The sequence below is a fragment of the Bemisia tabaci genome, chromosome 4 (genome assembly GCF_918797505.1).
Source record: "Bemisia tabaci chromosome 4, PGI_BMITA_v3".
Lineage (NCBI taxonomy): Eukaryota > Metazoa > Arthropoda > Insecta > Hemiptera > Aleyrodidae > Bemisia > Bemisia tabaci.
The window spans coordinates 25,274,836-25,292,023 of record NC_092796.1 but is presented as its reverse complement, the minus strand read 5'-3'; the positions used below and the strand labels follow the sequence as shown (position 1 = coordinate 25,292,023).

General features: G+C 39.0%; 2 protein-coding genes across 3 annotated transcripts; both read left to right on the top strand.

Annotated features, from left to right (window-relative positions):
• Positions 1 to 91: 91 nt before the first annotated feature.
• On the top strand, positions 92 to 4,826 carry LOC140224386 (uncharacterized). Its single transcript, XM_072299079.1, has 5 exons — positions 92 to 961; positions 1,656 to 1,846; positions 2,954 to 3,455; positions 3,794 to 3,906; positions 4,800 to 4,826. Exons 1-5 carry the CDS (start codon positions 955 to 957, stop codon positions 4,824 to 4,826), a joined length of 840 nt encoding a protein of 279 aa, XP_072155180.1. The 5' UTR covers positions 92 to 954.
• Positions 4,827 to 10,800: 5,974 nt separating this feature from the next.
• Positions 10,801 to 16,505, top strand: Osi19 (DUF1676 domain-containing protein Osi19). 2 transcript variants are annotated; one of them, XM_019054227.2, is made up of 4 exons: positions 10,801 to 11,337; positions 12,957 to 13,212; positions 15,149 to 15,514; positions 16,262 to 16,505. In XM_019054227.2, coding segments are annotated over exons 1-4 (852 nt in total). In that variant the 5' UTR covers positions 10,801 to 11,109; the 3' UTR covers positions 16,264 to 16,505. The 2 variants fall into 2 exon arrangements, with proteins under 2 accessions (XP_018909772.2, XP_018909773.2); XM_019054228.2 differs by having other exon boundaries at positions 10,809 to 11,337; positions 12,957 to 13,200.
• The last annotated feature ends 683 nt before the right edge of the window (positions 16,506 to 17,188 follow it).

Here is a 17,188-nt window from a genome sequence, read left to right as displayed (position 1 = left end):
CCCTTTCTTATACCGTAACGTAATTATCATTTTTTTTTTTTTTTTTTTTTTTTTTTTTTTTTTTTTTTTTTACAAATATCGTGTATGTAGGTACCTATGAGAAATAAAACTCCTTTTCAACTATATTTCTCTCATCCAAGTTATTCGGTATGAACCAAGCGACATTGTTGGAACGTCAATCAAGTTTGATACAGGAGAAGTGACTTGTTATTACACTGCCTACGAAGAAAATGACACTTTATTTTTGTTTCCCCTCTTGAAGCCTACGCACGGATAAACATAACAAACTGTATTATGAACAGGCTACGCAGTCATTAGTTATGTCTCTTTGGCTTTTGTAGAGGAAAATTTACAACAAACGTGGAATTTAGCCGGTAAAATTTAGGTTAATAATTTGAGAAATTAGTTCTTATCTACGTGTTTGATGCTCCTAAGATTGATTTATTTATTCAAATCTGTCCGCATAATTATTATTAATCATGCTGAAGTTCAATAAAATCAAGCCTCACTTGATTAAAATTAATGGTTTTCTTCTACGGTCCTCTACAATGATGCCAGACTAAAGGGAAAAATCCTAAAATACTGTTAAGAAAAAAAAAATCTCACTTATCTAGACAAGAGTTGATGGAAACTTTCTTTAAGTGTTCAGAAATTTATAATCAACTCATTTTTAACTCTTCGAAGAGTGGAAGAGTGTGGAGGGAAAACAGACGTGGCTCTTCAAATTCAAAATAAATTAAATGATATATTCATTTGTCGAGGATGCTCAATTCTTCAGTGATTTAATACTATTCCCATTTTTGTCAGGCTTAATCTTTGGTTTGTTCATATGCTTAATACTTCGGAATAAGATATGTAATTCAATGAGAAGAGAATAAATTAAATACACAGGGAGCTTTAAATATTTTTACGACGTGGAATTTCTTACAAAAGCGTTCCTCTCTTCAGCTCTACATGACGTGTAAGTAAACTGCATTTTCACATTTGAAAGTTATGTCAGTGCTCTAATTCAGGGCAAAAATTTAGACGTTTTACGTAAATTAAAAGCGCTAATTCCTCTTTCGTTAGTTAAGTTTGGAAATTTCGAGTCTGCACTCCATATTTATCATCAAATTTTTACACGAAGACATATCGTCTGGTGTTTAAATTTCATACACGATATTTACCAATCCAGTGATAATTGACAACCAAAACTTTCAAAGTCATTACCTTGCCATACGTATATCCGAAGACTAGGTGGGAAAAATGGGAAAAAAATAATACCAATGCCACAGATTAGAGGTATTTACCCTGCATCACTGGGGGCAAAGAATGGAATGCAGCCATTTCAAGTGGGTATTGACTCTTCGGGTGCGATTAAACACTTGAAGGAGAAACATGGGAAGTTTCAGAAAAACGCTGTCAAAGAATCCCGACATCCGCTGTCATCAACCTTAGAAACGATTCATATCCAAAGCTTATAATATCACGAATAATAAAAATTATGCTTCCATCAGTCTCTATGATAAAACCACGATGAGTTTTATAATAAAAACTTAAAAATCAATTTTTCTGACCTCAAATCAGTTTTCCGTTGTACTGACCAATTGCAATTTCCCTGACTCCAACACTTTTGAAGAATAATGTAAAATACAATAACTTTTATTTATTTTCAGTGCATTTCTCTTCCTTCAAACCGTTATATTTTCTGAGCCAGTTCCTGTTGCTGGCTCCAGTAAGGGTGAGCTATAACCCTGAGACATTACAGAAATCATACGTATTCCATGAGGGCCAATACTGCATCAATGTCATTCTTGTCATTTTACTGGCGGTTGGAGAAACACTTTCTATGTACTGGCGCTTCCAGGTACTCGAGCATTTACTCGGAATATCTGCGGAATAGTTGGGAACAACGCATATGAGCTTTGCAGTGTTGCTCATTGTGAAACTTTGTGAGCAATTCATCGAAAACCTTGAGTTTGTCGTTAAACATGTTGATAGGGGACAAAATGCAAATACATTCGAAAAATATTCTGAAATTGATCAAAATTAATCAGCATCGGCTTACAATTAGGTCAATTGCACGCACGCATGCACACCCTTTGCATCAAACACAGTGCGGTCACTGCGGTCCGCGTGAAACGCAAAGCGCCTACAAGAATGCATGAATACCTCACGTATTGCGCCAAACGCAATGCGCTCAGCGTGAAACGCATAGCGCCTACAAGCTTGCGTGAATACTTCACGCATTGCGCCAAACACAGTGCGGTCTCCGCGGCGCGGCGGTGGAAGTTAAAATCATTAAACCACATTTATGTTTGCTCTTTCAAAATTTTTTCGTTCATTTCTGATAAATGGAGGGCCTTGACCACACAGAGATAGGTTTACGGAACTTAAATTTCGCGCAAAGTTCCGTGAACTTTTGCTAGTAGTGTTGACAGGGCTTTTTCAGAAAATGTGTCCAACACGAGTTAACGCGTTGTATGCATCCCTCCCCCTCCGGCACGTTTACTTGATGGTTTTTATTCATGTTTCAAAACGAATGAGAAGGGGACGGCAAAATATAAGCGGCCCATGAGCGGCAAGTAGGTGAATCCAGCCCTGACCGGGCTCAAAATTTCTTAAAATTTCGGAAAGTGCCCTTAAATTGATCAAAATTGTCGAAGGTGGTCTACATGACGGCTGAAATTTTATGATAAATCGATGGCCAAAGTGCAAAACCACGTATCTCCATTGCGGTTTCTTAAAATCTCTACTCCTTTTTTATTTTTTTTTTAAGAAAAAGGAGCCAGCTTCATAGCTTGAAATTTTTAAAGAATATATATTTTGCTGACAAAGAAGAAAAATCAACGAATTTCTCAAGATGACAAATCAAAAACAAAAACAAAAAAATTAGGAAGTATGCAACGTTGCAAATAAAGATACGTGGTTCCGCACTTTGACCATCGAAATTTTGTCTAATTAAAATGCACAGGAATTGGAATCGTTCGATCTGAAAACAAACGTCCTGAACGATAACTCGGACCACTTCATGCCGGAGAACATGCTGATGTACGTGGCGTTCATCTTCTCCTCGATGACACTGGCCGTCTGCGGAGTGATCAAGACCAAGGGGAATTTCGAGCGTCTCATGAGTTTGCACCGGATTCTGTGCTACGTTGACAGCCAGTTGTATTGGCCCCTCAAGCGCGGGAAATTCAAATACGTGGCCGCCGGGATTTTCTGCTTGAACCTCTGCCTCCTGGGCATGGACATCCGAGCGTGGCGCTTCACCACTTCCGAGTGGTTGATCTTTGCCGCCAATGGCGTCAGCCGATCGATTTTGATCATGGTCTTGGTCCAGTACGAGGACTTCACTTGCAGCATTCGCCACCGCTTCCGCTGCATCAATGCAGAGCTTCAGCACGAGTTCCGTAACTATTTCCGGCGAGACACCCGCGATATTTTTGTTGTCCGAAAACAGGGAGTAGTACAGGGTAAGTTTTTAAGGGAAAATTTTTTCGAAAATGGGGACAGTTTACTTTGAGAAAAGAGTGGCTTGCTTGTTTTCAGTATTAAGAACACTCTCAGAGTGCAGGTCAGTGCAAGGTTAGCAAAGTGTGTACTATTTCTGAGGTCTACATACTGGCTTACTTACAGCTTTCCTTGCTAAATTCCATTTTGTTGCAGCCTTTACGACCACAAAATTTCACAAGATAAAAATGCAACATATTCATGTACATAAAAAAAAGAACAACGGAGGGGCATTTTCCTCCCTGAGAATCCTGTGAATATTTCGGTTGTATTCCAATGTTGCCTGAAATTATAATTGCAGGACATTTATATTTTATTGGTCCAGATATGATTTTCGCTTTCAACACAAGAATTCTGATTGTTTTGGAGAGAATTCCGGGCGCAACCCCCTTGGGCGAGTCGCCCAAAACACAGGTAAAAAGTAGGAGCACTTTTGGGCGAGGAGTAAACGACGAAATGAGGGAGGGGAATTGAGATGAAGGGGGGCTACTGGGCGAGGAGCTCTCGCCAACGCGGCAACGTTGCGTTGTCGCCTTATCACCATCACCTGCTGTCCGTTGATCTGATTATGAGGAGATCAGCCGATCAGTTTGTTTACATACTGGTTACCTACGGTTCCAATTGTCTATCAGAGATTAGTGCTTTTCGAGCGGCGGACGGGACATTAGCGTGCAGGATGGATTTACGCATATCCTCAAAGTTTCAAACTTTTCGCGGAAAAACATGTATAGAGGCGGGCCCTCGAACACACGAAAGTCGCTTCCAATACATTAAAAAAATAGGATATTTGCACCAAGCAAAAAAGATTTAAGGTCTTTCATTCTTCTGACGAGAAGTTTTTAAAAAAATTTCGAAGATACATTTTTTATCGTTTTAACCGTTCTTACAGTTTTTACCGTTTTTACACATTTTACGATCAACTCTCACGTCTTTACCACTTTTACGCTCAACTCTCAAGACATGTGGTGAGTTTTATTACTTACTACTTATTTATTTTTTTAAATTCTGATTTCTGATGGTGATAAGGCGACAACGCAACGTTGCCGCGTTGGCGAGAGCTCCTCGCCCAGTAGCCCCCCTTCATCTCCGTTCCCCTCCCTCATTTCGTCGTTTACTCCTCGCCCAAAACACCCGTCGTTTCTCGCCTAAAAGCGTCAGTTTTTGGGCGGGGTCGCCCAATATTCCTGCGCCCAGAATGCCACCTCGGCAAAAATTGATTAAAACGACTTTATTCGAAGGATTAAAAATTGAAACGTTAATCGGTCTTTTTTTTTCATGAAGCTCGATTCTTGTATTTCTCATTTCAGCAAGAACTCTCTCGAAGCGAAGAGTGAGCGAGCTTTTTCAGCTCTTTTGGCACATTTGTCGAGGGGTGCAGTTGGTGAACGAGGCCTACGGAGGCCTGATTTTCGCTCTACTTATGTTAACCTCCTTCCACCTCATCGTAATACCCCACTACATCCTCATAAACATGATCAACTCACCGGCTTCTTTTCAATCCGAGTTCAGCGTGTGCTTCCTGTGCGATGCACTGTGGATGGTTTATTTCACTTGCCAGCTTTTTGTTCTCGTTGTTCCACCGGCTTTAGCTTCGGCTGAGGTAACATCTATTTCCCACTACGTTCAAGGGCACTCAGCGGGCTGATTGTTGAAATTGATAGACAAAGCGATAAACAAAGAAGACAAAAAGGATATGGAGGGATCTTAATGGTGGAAGCGGGTGGTTTCAACGGAAGAACGACGTAGTTAATAGACTAACTAACGACATCCCACGATAGACCCGATAGTTAGTCGATCATTTATCTCCTTAGTCTATAAGAACCACCTATTTCAACCAAAAAGGATCGCTCGATACTTTTTATGTCTTCTTTGTCTATTGCTTTGTCCATCACTGTATAAACGTGACACGGGCTTAGGGGAAAAAAAACAATTTGCGTTGGAGACACAAACAAGGATTTTAAATCATTTCTGCGTCCCAAACTTGCCACTCTCTGCACCTCATGCAGTCTTAAGCCGGCAGCGGGCTGTTTATTGAAAATGATGGACAAAGCGATAGACAAAGAATAAAAAGGGAAAATTGAGCGCTCCTATTGGTTGGAACGAGAGGTTTCTATAGACTAAGGGGAACATGATGGATTAACAGTGGTGTCCCTTTTGAGTTGCCGTTACTTATTCTATTACTTACCTTCTTTGTCCATTGCAACCGCCCACTTTCATCAATAGGATTGCTTCATTTGTCCAATGGATACTAGTAAATCCATTACGTTAGTGTACAGCATGCGTTTATCTGCATCGATTACGAGAATGTCCGAGAAGCAAACAGGGTAAAAATTCATCTTTGTGATCGATGATTCGATTCAGAGTAAAGGGAATCGCAGAATGGAATTACGAGGTAGATTTTATTTTCAAAAAAGTTTTTTTTTGATCGTTCAACTGGATGCGCAAAACTGTTATTAAATACGAATGAAAAGTTTGTTAGGGGTTTGCATGTATCAAATTGAAACGATTCTTGATAAGCCACAGAATATTATCACAGTTTATGTCAATTTTTACAATAAGCCGCATTTACTGATGAAACCTTATGTTTTCTTTGTTTTATCGTAGGGTAAGAAAACAGCCGTGATCGTGTGCAAGCAATTCACTCCGAGGATAGATGAACATTTTTTGGAGGAGGTACAGAAGCTCTTGAGTCTGACATTTGTTAACTAGTCGTATTCAAGGCTTTCATTTGAGGGCACTCTATGAATCCCTCAATCCAAAGATTAACTTCAAATTCAAAAGTAAATAATACCAACTTTTAATTGAAACCTACCACCCCAGCAACTCTGTCCCATTGATTGCTCTCGCACGAATGGACCGAGAATTTCTTAAGAGACTACAACTATTTAACGATGCCTCAGTATAAATATCATACTGAAGTGAGGAGGAACCTCACTAAAGTTTCTGAATTTAGACATTTCAGCCCAAACATGCCTTTTTGATTCACCTCTCCTAATTAAGGATGAAAAGACATTGATTTGTATGTTTCTCTTTAAACGGTTGACTGACATCACTTTTAGCTGCCGAAGTCAGGTCAAATTTGAGACAAGACAATACATGCAAAAAAAAACACGTAGCCCGTGGGTACTGTATGGGGCCGGTCCACATAATCTGTAGATTTAGGTCTACAAAACATCGTGAGAAAAGACCCAGGCAACAAATTGAAAGAAAAAGAAGAAGAAAATCGATTTTCAACACAGCCGAATAGACAGGAAAGACATATTTGAGCCTCGTTTTGTAGCATTTGCTCTGAATCTGAGCGATACTTTATTGCCTGCGAAGAATGGAGTAATGCGAGTTCACGCATCGCGCCTTCAATTTTGCAGACGCAACACGGGCATCCATCAAGCACGAATAGTTGTATCTCTACGCTGTCATCCACGCGTGTTAATGAGTCCATTATATTTGAAATTTGAAACTTGTTAAGATTCGGTTTGCTAAAACAAGCTATGATGTGTCCAAATAATTATCATTTTGAAAAAAAAGGAAAACATGTCTCCCAAGCCCCCTAAGGGGCGTACGTCTGAAAATTGGCATTTACACGAAAGTCGTGTTGAGCAGTCAGGGAATTTTTTTTACGAGTTCCCCTAAAAATCCTAAGCTTGGTCGCATTGGCCCGATTATCTTTTAGGGCGTGTTACATACAGCGGATGAGGAGGGGGTAAGAAAGTGCCAGTATGTCAATTACCAAGAAGTCGGAAATTTCAATAAAGTATTCATTTCCTTCAAAAACATGGAGATGACATAGATAACACTTCAAAAAGTATCAAAATCAATGTATGTAACGGATCAATTTGACCTGACCTGGCACTTTGCGTATGAACGAAGTCTTGGGCATCTAAAGGCAAATACTGAGTGCAATTATCTTAATACTCGTTGAGTGAATACTGGAAACTAATATTTTTTACATTATGTTTCAGTTGAAAACTTTCGTATTTCGTCAAAAGCTTACAATTCTCGACTTTGTAGCTACGCATGTCATGAAACTGAGACTATCTCTGTTGACCTCCGTGCGTATATTTAAACACACAAAATCTTATGGGTATTTTTAGAGGTATTCAATTAAAGAAGTTTTTGTTCCAATATAAACAAACGCAAAATTTTTAGGGAGCTCTCGTCTTCTCTCCGTCGACTATTTGAAGACTGGTGACATGGCGTGCTATGCGATACATAGATTGATGCGCCATTTAAACCTATGGAAAATGATCGATAAACAGGGTGTTCACAACGAACACCTTCATAATCGATTCTGCACTACAGCTATAAATGTGGAAATGTCGATAGTCGATCGTTCACGCTTCGCCACCGTTGAAGAGCCATTATCAAAACAAACTCTACATCTTAGCGTTGCCTTGCAATGAAAATTTTTTAAAACCATTTGCAGAAAATATAAATCTTTACTCCTCAGTGGTTCTTTTGAACTTAAAGAACATTACATATACATTAAATTCGTCATTTTGAGCTCGTGATAGGTTTTGACAAAATTAATTTTCCGAAGGTTATTCTCTATGCCTCCTGGTTTAAATCACGTTGAAGACATGATTCGTGTAAAGATGGGTATGGGTTTAGAGCAAAAAGACCTGCCCTCTTACTGTAAATGAAAGATGAAGTAGTTTTATAGTTAATTATTTCAAACCGGCACCAGGCCCTTTTATACTGAATTCTAAGTTATTAAAATTGGAAATAAAAAAGAAAAAAGAAATGAGGCACGAATTCAATTTTGAAAACAAATTCCGCACGCATAGAAGTTCACAGTGAGCAGCGTGGTAAAAGAAACTTACTAGGAGATAAATGCAATGATATGCAGGGATTTTACTATGCACAAGAAATAATAAAGATGCATTAAACGCGACTGATGAACATTATGCCATTATTATTTATTTATTTATTTATTTATTTATTTATTCATTATTTATTTTATTATTGCCAGGATTTTAGAGCCGCTCACTAGATTCTTGGGGAGAATGTTTTCCTGTATAGACTTGTACCCACTAAGTCTGTGCGCAGCGAATGAAATTAAAATAGTTTCAAAATCCTTCTTTTCAAAGTCTTTTTTGATTTCAGGTACTCGGTATCACATCAACGTACATGCTCATTTCAGTACAAATGAGGAAGGCTGTTTCCGATAATTTAACCACCAATAAGGATTTAATCCCGTAACACGCGGATGTACGGATTCAGAAATAATTTTAATTCAATGATTTTAAAGCGAATTAGATTTTATGCATAGTCATACTCTTCGGAAAATGACAGACGCGTGAAATTCTTTCATCAATATAACTCGACGAAGGTTGTGTTTTTCTCCTGCATGTTTCATTATTGTCTGGCACAATACTTTTTAATGATTTTTACATATAATAAATTTATTTTTTTCAATTTACTTGATGCACACTCGTTTCTCCTAGCATTTTGATCAATGGGTCAGTTGATGATGAGAGGAGTAAAAACTCCTCTTCAAATTCAAAAGCTATTTACAGCTTAAAATAGCCTCTATTTTTTTATGCGCCTTAACCACCCTCCCCCTCTTCCCCAAAAAATGTTTTCTTATCAAACGCAATCAGCAAATTAAGAAACAATGGGTGGTTGATGAAAGGAAGTATCTTAAAAATGAGTTTCCATTTTAGAGGCTGGGGCTCCTTTGCAGGGTGGCAGTTTGGAGCCAAGTCCTCGAACAATGGTCACTCATATTTTTGTGTTACCAGGTTCATATTTTGAAAGATTTACGTATAAAGGTGAAAAGCTAAAGAGAGGATGAATTTTCCACGCAAATTTTAAGGTTAATTACAAACTTTGCCAGTAAACTAATTAGGGGTCATTCAATATAATAACTTCAGCTGATTTTTAAAATTTTTTAACCCTCCTCATCCTCCGGAACCATACACCTAGCAGGTATGTACCTCTAGTATCATTTTTAACACTCAATGGGTACCTCCAGCCATATTCTCTCGCATGCTGGACCAAAAGATAGGACTCGGGCTCATTTTTAGACACCACCTTGGGTAAAAGCACATCAAAGTAAAAATTAAAAAAATAAATGAATAAATAAATAAAAAAGGTACGTTCAGACTACTCTTGTCAATAAAAGTACCTAATATCATTTTTGGATGACCCCTCGTGGTTTTTGAGGGATCAAGAAGCAACTCCTGTTTTCGTCGTAGCAACAGATTGCAACGTAACTCCCTTATAGACTCAAGTTGTTTCACCGAGTCGAACATTTGCGATCTGCATATACAATACACATGTCGCTCTATAGGTGTGTCCCTGGCGTTTTACGACACCTAACCGCCATTGTCCTTACAGAACCACAACCCTTCAAGAGTCGAGTACCTTGACATTTTTCTTTGATCCCTCCACCTGCTTTATGGGCGCCCTCTGCGCCTTCTCCCAGGAGGGACCCAATCCAAGACCACCTTCGACAATCTGTCTCCTATCATTCTCTGAACATGACCATACCAATCATACCACGTATACATTTGCGGGATACAATGTAAAAGCGCTAGTGCCCGAAAGCTCAACATTCAAACTTAAATACTCGTCCAAAAGCGCAAACGTGGAAACCAACCTAACCTAACCCAACCTAATCTTGTGTCAGGTTAGCCCAGACATTGACCTCTTATTTTTTTCTCCTTTCTTTCTGTGCCTCTCTGACGCCCCAAAACCATACTATCATTTGCGCGAACGAGCCACTATCAAAAAGTACGAATTGACGATTTGCGCTTTTGGATGTCTTCGACATTTCGACGGTGAAAGTCCGCAACCACGTATCTCGGTTTGCAACGTCGCAGACTTCCTGTCATACTTTATTTTTTAAAATGGAAAACCACTCAACGGTACTGCTTAAAAACTGCCGTGATTTTTCTTCTCTGTGCGAAGAAAATTCTGCGAAAACTTCAAGGAGGGATGTCGATTTGCTTTCCTTTAAGAAAGTAATAAATTCACTGGCAAAAAAACACATTGGATCTAGAGTCCAGACTCTTGAAAACATTGACAAGAAAAAACACTCTTGATTCAATCAGATTTAAGCTTAAATTAAAAGAAAATCCGCTCAAATTAAGAGCCTCGGTTCTTGATTTAAGCTTAAATCTGATTGAATCAAGGGTATGTTTTTCTTGTCGATGTTTTTATGAGTCTGGACTCTAGATCCAATGTGGTTTTTTTTCCAGTGTACCCCAAGGAAGGTAATGTCTCGGCAGCCGTGAAGCGACCCTACGTCGGCGACCTTGCTGGAGGTCCCATTTCACCCCACGGTCGCGGTCGCTGTCCGTTCGGCGCGACGGAATTCAAATTCACGGAGCGGCGGCTCAATTAAAACCAAAACCAAAAGCACAACGCAACGGTCAGTGCCAAAACTTTCCCCTTCTCGCGCGTCCGGTGGCGAGCGGCGGGTCCGTCTGGCGGCGGTGCATTGTGGGTCACAACGTGCGGGAATTGCAGATTCATTGGGATTCAGGCGGAGGCGCCCGGGGGCCGGGTGGGCGGAGCGCCGAGCACTAAATCGAACACTTATAAAACCCCCGCGCCCAGCGGTGAACTCATTCAGTGTTTTGACGTTAGGCAGGGCTTTTGGATTTTGTCGCGATGTCGGTGCGTAAAGGCTTCTGCTGGGTGGTCCTATGTTTGGGGGTCGTGGCGGCGCAAGGCTTCCCCTCTGCCCCCCAGAGCAACTCCGTCTGGAGCGGGACCCCCATGGACGCCGTCGTCGAGGATTTGAGGTTAGAGTGCGCTCGGGAGAATGACGGGGTGTCGTGCATCAAGTTCAAGGTCCTCGGGCTCCTCGACCAGGCCCTCAGGAAGGACTCATTCAAAGTAAGTGTTCATTTTTAATCAAGTGGATTACACTTTGCAATAAGGAACCACTATCTTTGACTCCTCCATAAAAGAACCTATCTGCATAGGGAACTCGACGGCATATATGTTGTTTCTAAAATGAGCCAGAAATAGTGGTTCCTTATTGCAAAATATGGTCCAAGTATCATTGAGCCCAAGTGGCACCGATTTCAATAAGTAGCAATTGCATAGTAAAAATATTGCAATTCCACTGAGTATTGTGTATATTGCCCAGCTCCTACTTGAACGGCCCTAGCTCCTTCCCCACTTATTGAAACTCATTTCAGTAAAATTGAAATAATTTGCAATTTTTCGTTGCATTGCCTATTGCCTATCTTTCTGACCCATGGAGCTCACCTTGTTGATTCTTCAAAATCGGCATAGATCGACTAAATGATGTAAAAATATTGCAATTTAATGGTACAAAAATTACAAGTTTATTGAAATCAAATCGCAATTTGATTTCAATATTTTCGTTGCACTATGCTACTTGGGAGAGACATGGTGTAAGATCGATGGCTCAAGTGTGAAACTACGTATATCCATTACGGTTTTTCAAAATCTTTGCTCTCATCTTGTTTTTGTAAAGTGAAACAATTCAAATATACAACTTGAAAGTTTTGTGGAGTATTCTGCTACCCGAGAAGAAAAATCGAGGATACTTTCAAGAAATTACGTTGACTAGTTAGCCGAAGATAAAATAAAGCATGAGCGGAAGTCTGCAACGTCGCAAACGAAGATGTGTGGTTTCACACTTTAGCCATCGAGATAACAATTCAGGTGGATTTCAAATCACAATTCAGGAGATCAGACGACTCTTCAAGTTTTGAGAGCCCCTTGGATCAAATATTACTCGGTGGTTGATGCTAGTGTGGAAATAAATTGAAAGCGACCATCCTCACATGTAATGCAAACTTCGTAGATTTTTTTTCTCTGTCAGCAGAATATTCAGTATACATTTCAAGCTAGAAACCTGACTGGGCCCTCTTCGTTAAAGTAACTAAAGAACGGCGATTTTCAAACACCGCGATGGAGATACGTGATTTCGCATTTTGGCCATCGATATGTGAACTACGAACTTGCGATATTTTTTTTTATAAAGAAGCTCATCCAGTTCAATGGTTACATTGAAATTACACAAACACACTGAAAAAACTTCTCGGCGTTTTTACCACGGTCTGTTGGTACCTTTACCATCCCACTTTCTTTACCAATTATTGGTAATTTTACCAAGACAGACTGTTAAGCTTACCTAAAAACCGGTATTTTTACTGTTTTTTCAGGTAAGAATACCACTTTTATTGGTGATCAATTCCCGGTAACTTTGCCATTTTATCTCGGTACCTAATTCTACCACAGTCGATAAAAGATATTGGCGTTTTTACCGGGGTCCAGTAAAATTACCGAGAAAGTCAATAATTTTACCGAGATTTCTCGGTAAAATTACCAATCCATAAATGGTAATTTTACCAAGAAAAAACTGGGTTCAAATAGAACCCTGAATTCTTGGTAATTTTACCCTTTTCTCAGTAAATACACCAAGATTTTTTTTTCAGTGCATTTGCTCTGAGTAAAACATCACTGATCTGTCTTATTAGGTGGGCGATGACATTAAAATTGTGAAGAACGGCGGGAGTGACAGCACATCCGAGACCGAGTCCCGAGGCTTCAGCGACCAAATCGAGAGCTACATCCAGAACCACGATGTAGAGGTGCAAGTCCCTGGCTCGCTCTTCAAAGGAACAGTGCTCACCTTCTCACCGAGGAATCTGGACAAGGACGAGTTGAACCTCAGCGTGAAACTCCCGTCGGAGGAAAACTCAGCCTTGGGAACCGACCGAGGTATTATTAAACGTCAGTTCGAACTTCCTTCACTTTTTCTTAGTAATATTTACTATAGTTCTTAGGATTGCATCTTTTAAATGGTTACTTTTTCTTTTTTCTTTATTTTGGAAAAAGAAAAACAAGTTCCGAGGATATCAAGAGTGGTAAAATCTGCGGTATGTGCAAAATGATGGAGTCTAGACGGACTTCATTTTGAAATTAGGAACTAAAATTTCTGGATCATCTGTAAACACACCTCTATGCATAGGGAACCTAATGATACTTAAACACGTTGCGTTCTTTCTAAACTTAGCCAGAAATAGTAGTTCTTTATTGCAAAATGCAGTCCAGATCTGTTATGCCCATGATATACGCCGTAAGAGCCTTTAGATGTTGTCAAATTTCATTCGATATACCCTATATTTTCTTGAAAATTGTGATATATTTTCCTTCCAATTTTTCTGAAAATTTTAACAATAACTTGATTGAAGGTCTATAAAACTTTCGGGGAGGAATTCTCATAACGTTTCTCGCAAGTGAATATGTTAAGTGGAGAAATGTCTGCAATATTTGGCTAGTCATTCTTTGCACGCGGTTTTTCTCAGCACGGTAGAGATAAACATTAAAGGCTAGGGAACAGGCGGTTCCACAAATATATTTCATTGCAATATTATTCGATAAATTTAGGTAGAGGTGACTCATAAATTTGGCTGCGACATATTAGCTCTATCAACGGTTCAGTTAAGCCATCTGAAGAGAATCCTTACCCGTAGAATCAGCTCTAAAACTTTGTCAGGTGTGCCTAAAATTTAAAACTAGGCTTTGCAGCCTCACAGATTCATAATCGTTTGTTCGTTTTTAACGTAAAGGCATGAAAATCATCAATGTGTTTTACATTTTTGGCACGTTGATCTGGTTTAAATATGGATGGATACTCAAATTTTTATTTTGAACACAAATACTTTTCAGAATGAAAAATAATTCTTGCATGGCTATAACAAAAGGCAGCAGTAGTTAGTTAGGCGAAGGCAATTCATGGGCAAAAATATACTCCGTATAACGGTGTCTTTCTCTGAAAATTAATATATCGTCCTCTCGTTATAGAACAAAGTTCATAGAACGTGGTACACACCTGTCTTGTAGGATCAAGAGCAATTCGTGAAAAAACGAAAAAAAATTCATCACAATTAAGAAATTCTCCATTTATGTCCTTTCATGACCTTTAAGTTGGAAGAACTAACCCTTTTGAAATAATTTCAATGTGAGAGAATGACAAATCGCGACTTCGAGAAAATTGGAGTCATCACTCGTCGGCGCACACTGGACCGAGTCCTTGGAAGAAGTCGTACAAAATTTGACAACTTTGAAAACTTTTATTTTCGAAACTATGAAACAAAAATTTTTAAAAGTGGTTCCATTGGCTTTTTCGTGAAATTTACCTTCAAAAATACCCATTGAAATTGAAATTGTGACAGAATAAACATGAAAAATAGAAATAGCCAACAATTTCATGTCGGACCTCTTCTAAATTTGTTCCATTGTGCGGCGTTGTGTAAACTTTGAAAACTACTAATTCCAAGCGCTTTACAAAGTTACAAAATTTTATATTTCGTAGGGTGGAAGAGCAAGCTGAAGAAAATTAGAAGTACCCCTCAGAAGTGTCCATTGGAATTTAATCTAAGACGGAATAAACATTAAAATTTGAAATTTTAGTCAAGAATATCATGTCCGACCTTTTCTACGTTTGTGGTACTGTGCGAGCAAGCTGAAGAAAATTAGAAGTACCCCTCAGAAGTGTCCATTGGAATTTAATCTAAGACGGAATAAACATTAAAATTTGAAATTTTAGTCAAGAATATCATGTCCGACCTTTTCTACGTGTGTGGTACTGTGCGGCATTGTGCAAATTTTGGAAACAACTAACCTTAAACCCTTTTCAATGTTACAAAATCTTTTGTATTCGCAGGGCGGAAGAGCAAGCTGAAGAAAATCCTGATCCCAATCCTTGTCTTCATCCTTCTGAAGGCTCTCACCCTCATCCCTCTGGCGATCGGAGTCCTGGGTCTGAAGGCGTGGAACGCCCTCCAGCTGTCCTTCTTCTCCTTCGTCGTGTCCGTGGCGCTGGCCATCTTCCAGTTGTGTAAGAAGATCGCTGCCGACAACGCCATCCCTCAGCTGACCGCTCACCCGTGGGCTGACCACTACGCCGCCGCCCGGAATCTCTTCCTCACCCCAGAGGAACTCGAACAACCCCTGACCGCAGCCGATGCTTCCTCCCCGGATGCTCAGGATCTAGCTTTCAACGCCTACAACGCTCTCTCGCGTAGGAGATGTAAGTCAACATCATTTCAGGAGTATTATGTAAAGGGTCGTCCATAGATGGATCGCATTTAATAAATAGGAACCAGCGCGATTACAGTGTTGTAAAAATGTTAATAATTATCTAAAAACTCCTTCAGAATAGCGTATAGTTTCTTCCTCCCACCAAAAACTTATGAATTTTAAATGAACATAATTGTGTAAATATTAATACTGTACATATATTAGGTATTTTAAAAGAAAAGAAGAAGATGTGCGCTTTTAAAAACACTGTCATCGCGCGGGTTTTGAAATGGCGGGGTCCTAATTACAATACGGGTTTTTCTAAGGGGGAAAGGTATAGCTAAAGAACGGGAAATTTAAAGGTGTTTAAACCTGGAATTCAAGCTCAATGAAAATTTTTTCTTTCCTTTTGTTTTTTCTCGAAATCGAAGGACAGGGCCTGCACCCTCTCCAAAGGGCCTAAAAATGTAATTTTCTTGTATTAAGCAATTTTAGTAAATTCAAGAGAATGTGCTACAATTGTCTGAACTCTCTCTCTTCTTTGCTTGATAAAATACAACTCTGCTGATCAAACCAATCCCTTCTCTTGCAAGTTGAAGAAAAAACCATTGGAGACCAGCTTAATACCCATTGAAAAAGTGAAGAAATCTTACTGAACCCACTTCTGAAACAGCTGCCCTAACACCGGAGTGAAAGTATTTCAATGTAAGGTTTTGAATAAGATTTTTATGTATTCTGTGTGTTTTGTTTGTTTCAGAACCTCCTAAACGGCGGGATAGGAAGATTTGTACCCACATTGGGCCCTGTGACTGATTTTACCAAAACTTTGTACAAAGACATTTAATTTATTTCCTCTTGTTTCTTCGACTCACCGTATCGACGCGACGCCACCGACGGCTCGACAATTCCTGACCAAAGACCGGCGACATTCTGTGTTATTTACTTGTCCTGTAATATTATTGTACATTAATTTATTGCAATAAAATTTAAAATTTGTAAAATTCGTCATTTCTGCAAATATTTTTTTCTTTTATTCAAAGTGCTCATAAAATATTAATTCATGGTCCATTTGATTTGAGAATGAACAACTAGTGGTGATAAGAATTGAAGTAACATGAAAAGGTTTTCTCAAAAAAATGAATTAAACTTGTTCAAAATATCCAAAATCAACTTGTTAGTGCGCCCTTGATCTGACCTCCAGATTACGAAAAAAAAAAAAAAAAAAAAAAAAAAAAAAAAAAAAACAATGTAGCTTGAGGCGGTTACTGATAACGAACTATAGTACGTCCAGCGAATAATTAGAGTTTGGTTTCACAAAAATATTCTTCTTTCTTCGAACACCGGCAGTGTTTTAACAGTGCCTCTGAATTTGTCAAGATTAATTCAGCACAATGGAATTCTATGATTTATGGCAAAAAGTATCAAAATTTATTTCGTAAAAAATTTAACTAAAGTATACTTCGAATGTTTAGCGATTTCAAATTTAAACTAATAAATGCAATTAACGGTAAAATCTCAGTTAGAATTGGATTAATTCAATGAATCCATTGTGATCCACGCGAGATATTGGTAACAAAATGGACACCTTCTGTGGTGCGTAAGATGTCCAAGATATTCTTTTTTTCATTTGATGAGAGTTTGCTGCAAAATAATTCCTGTTGAAAATATTTCTTCTTTTAAAACA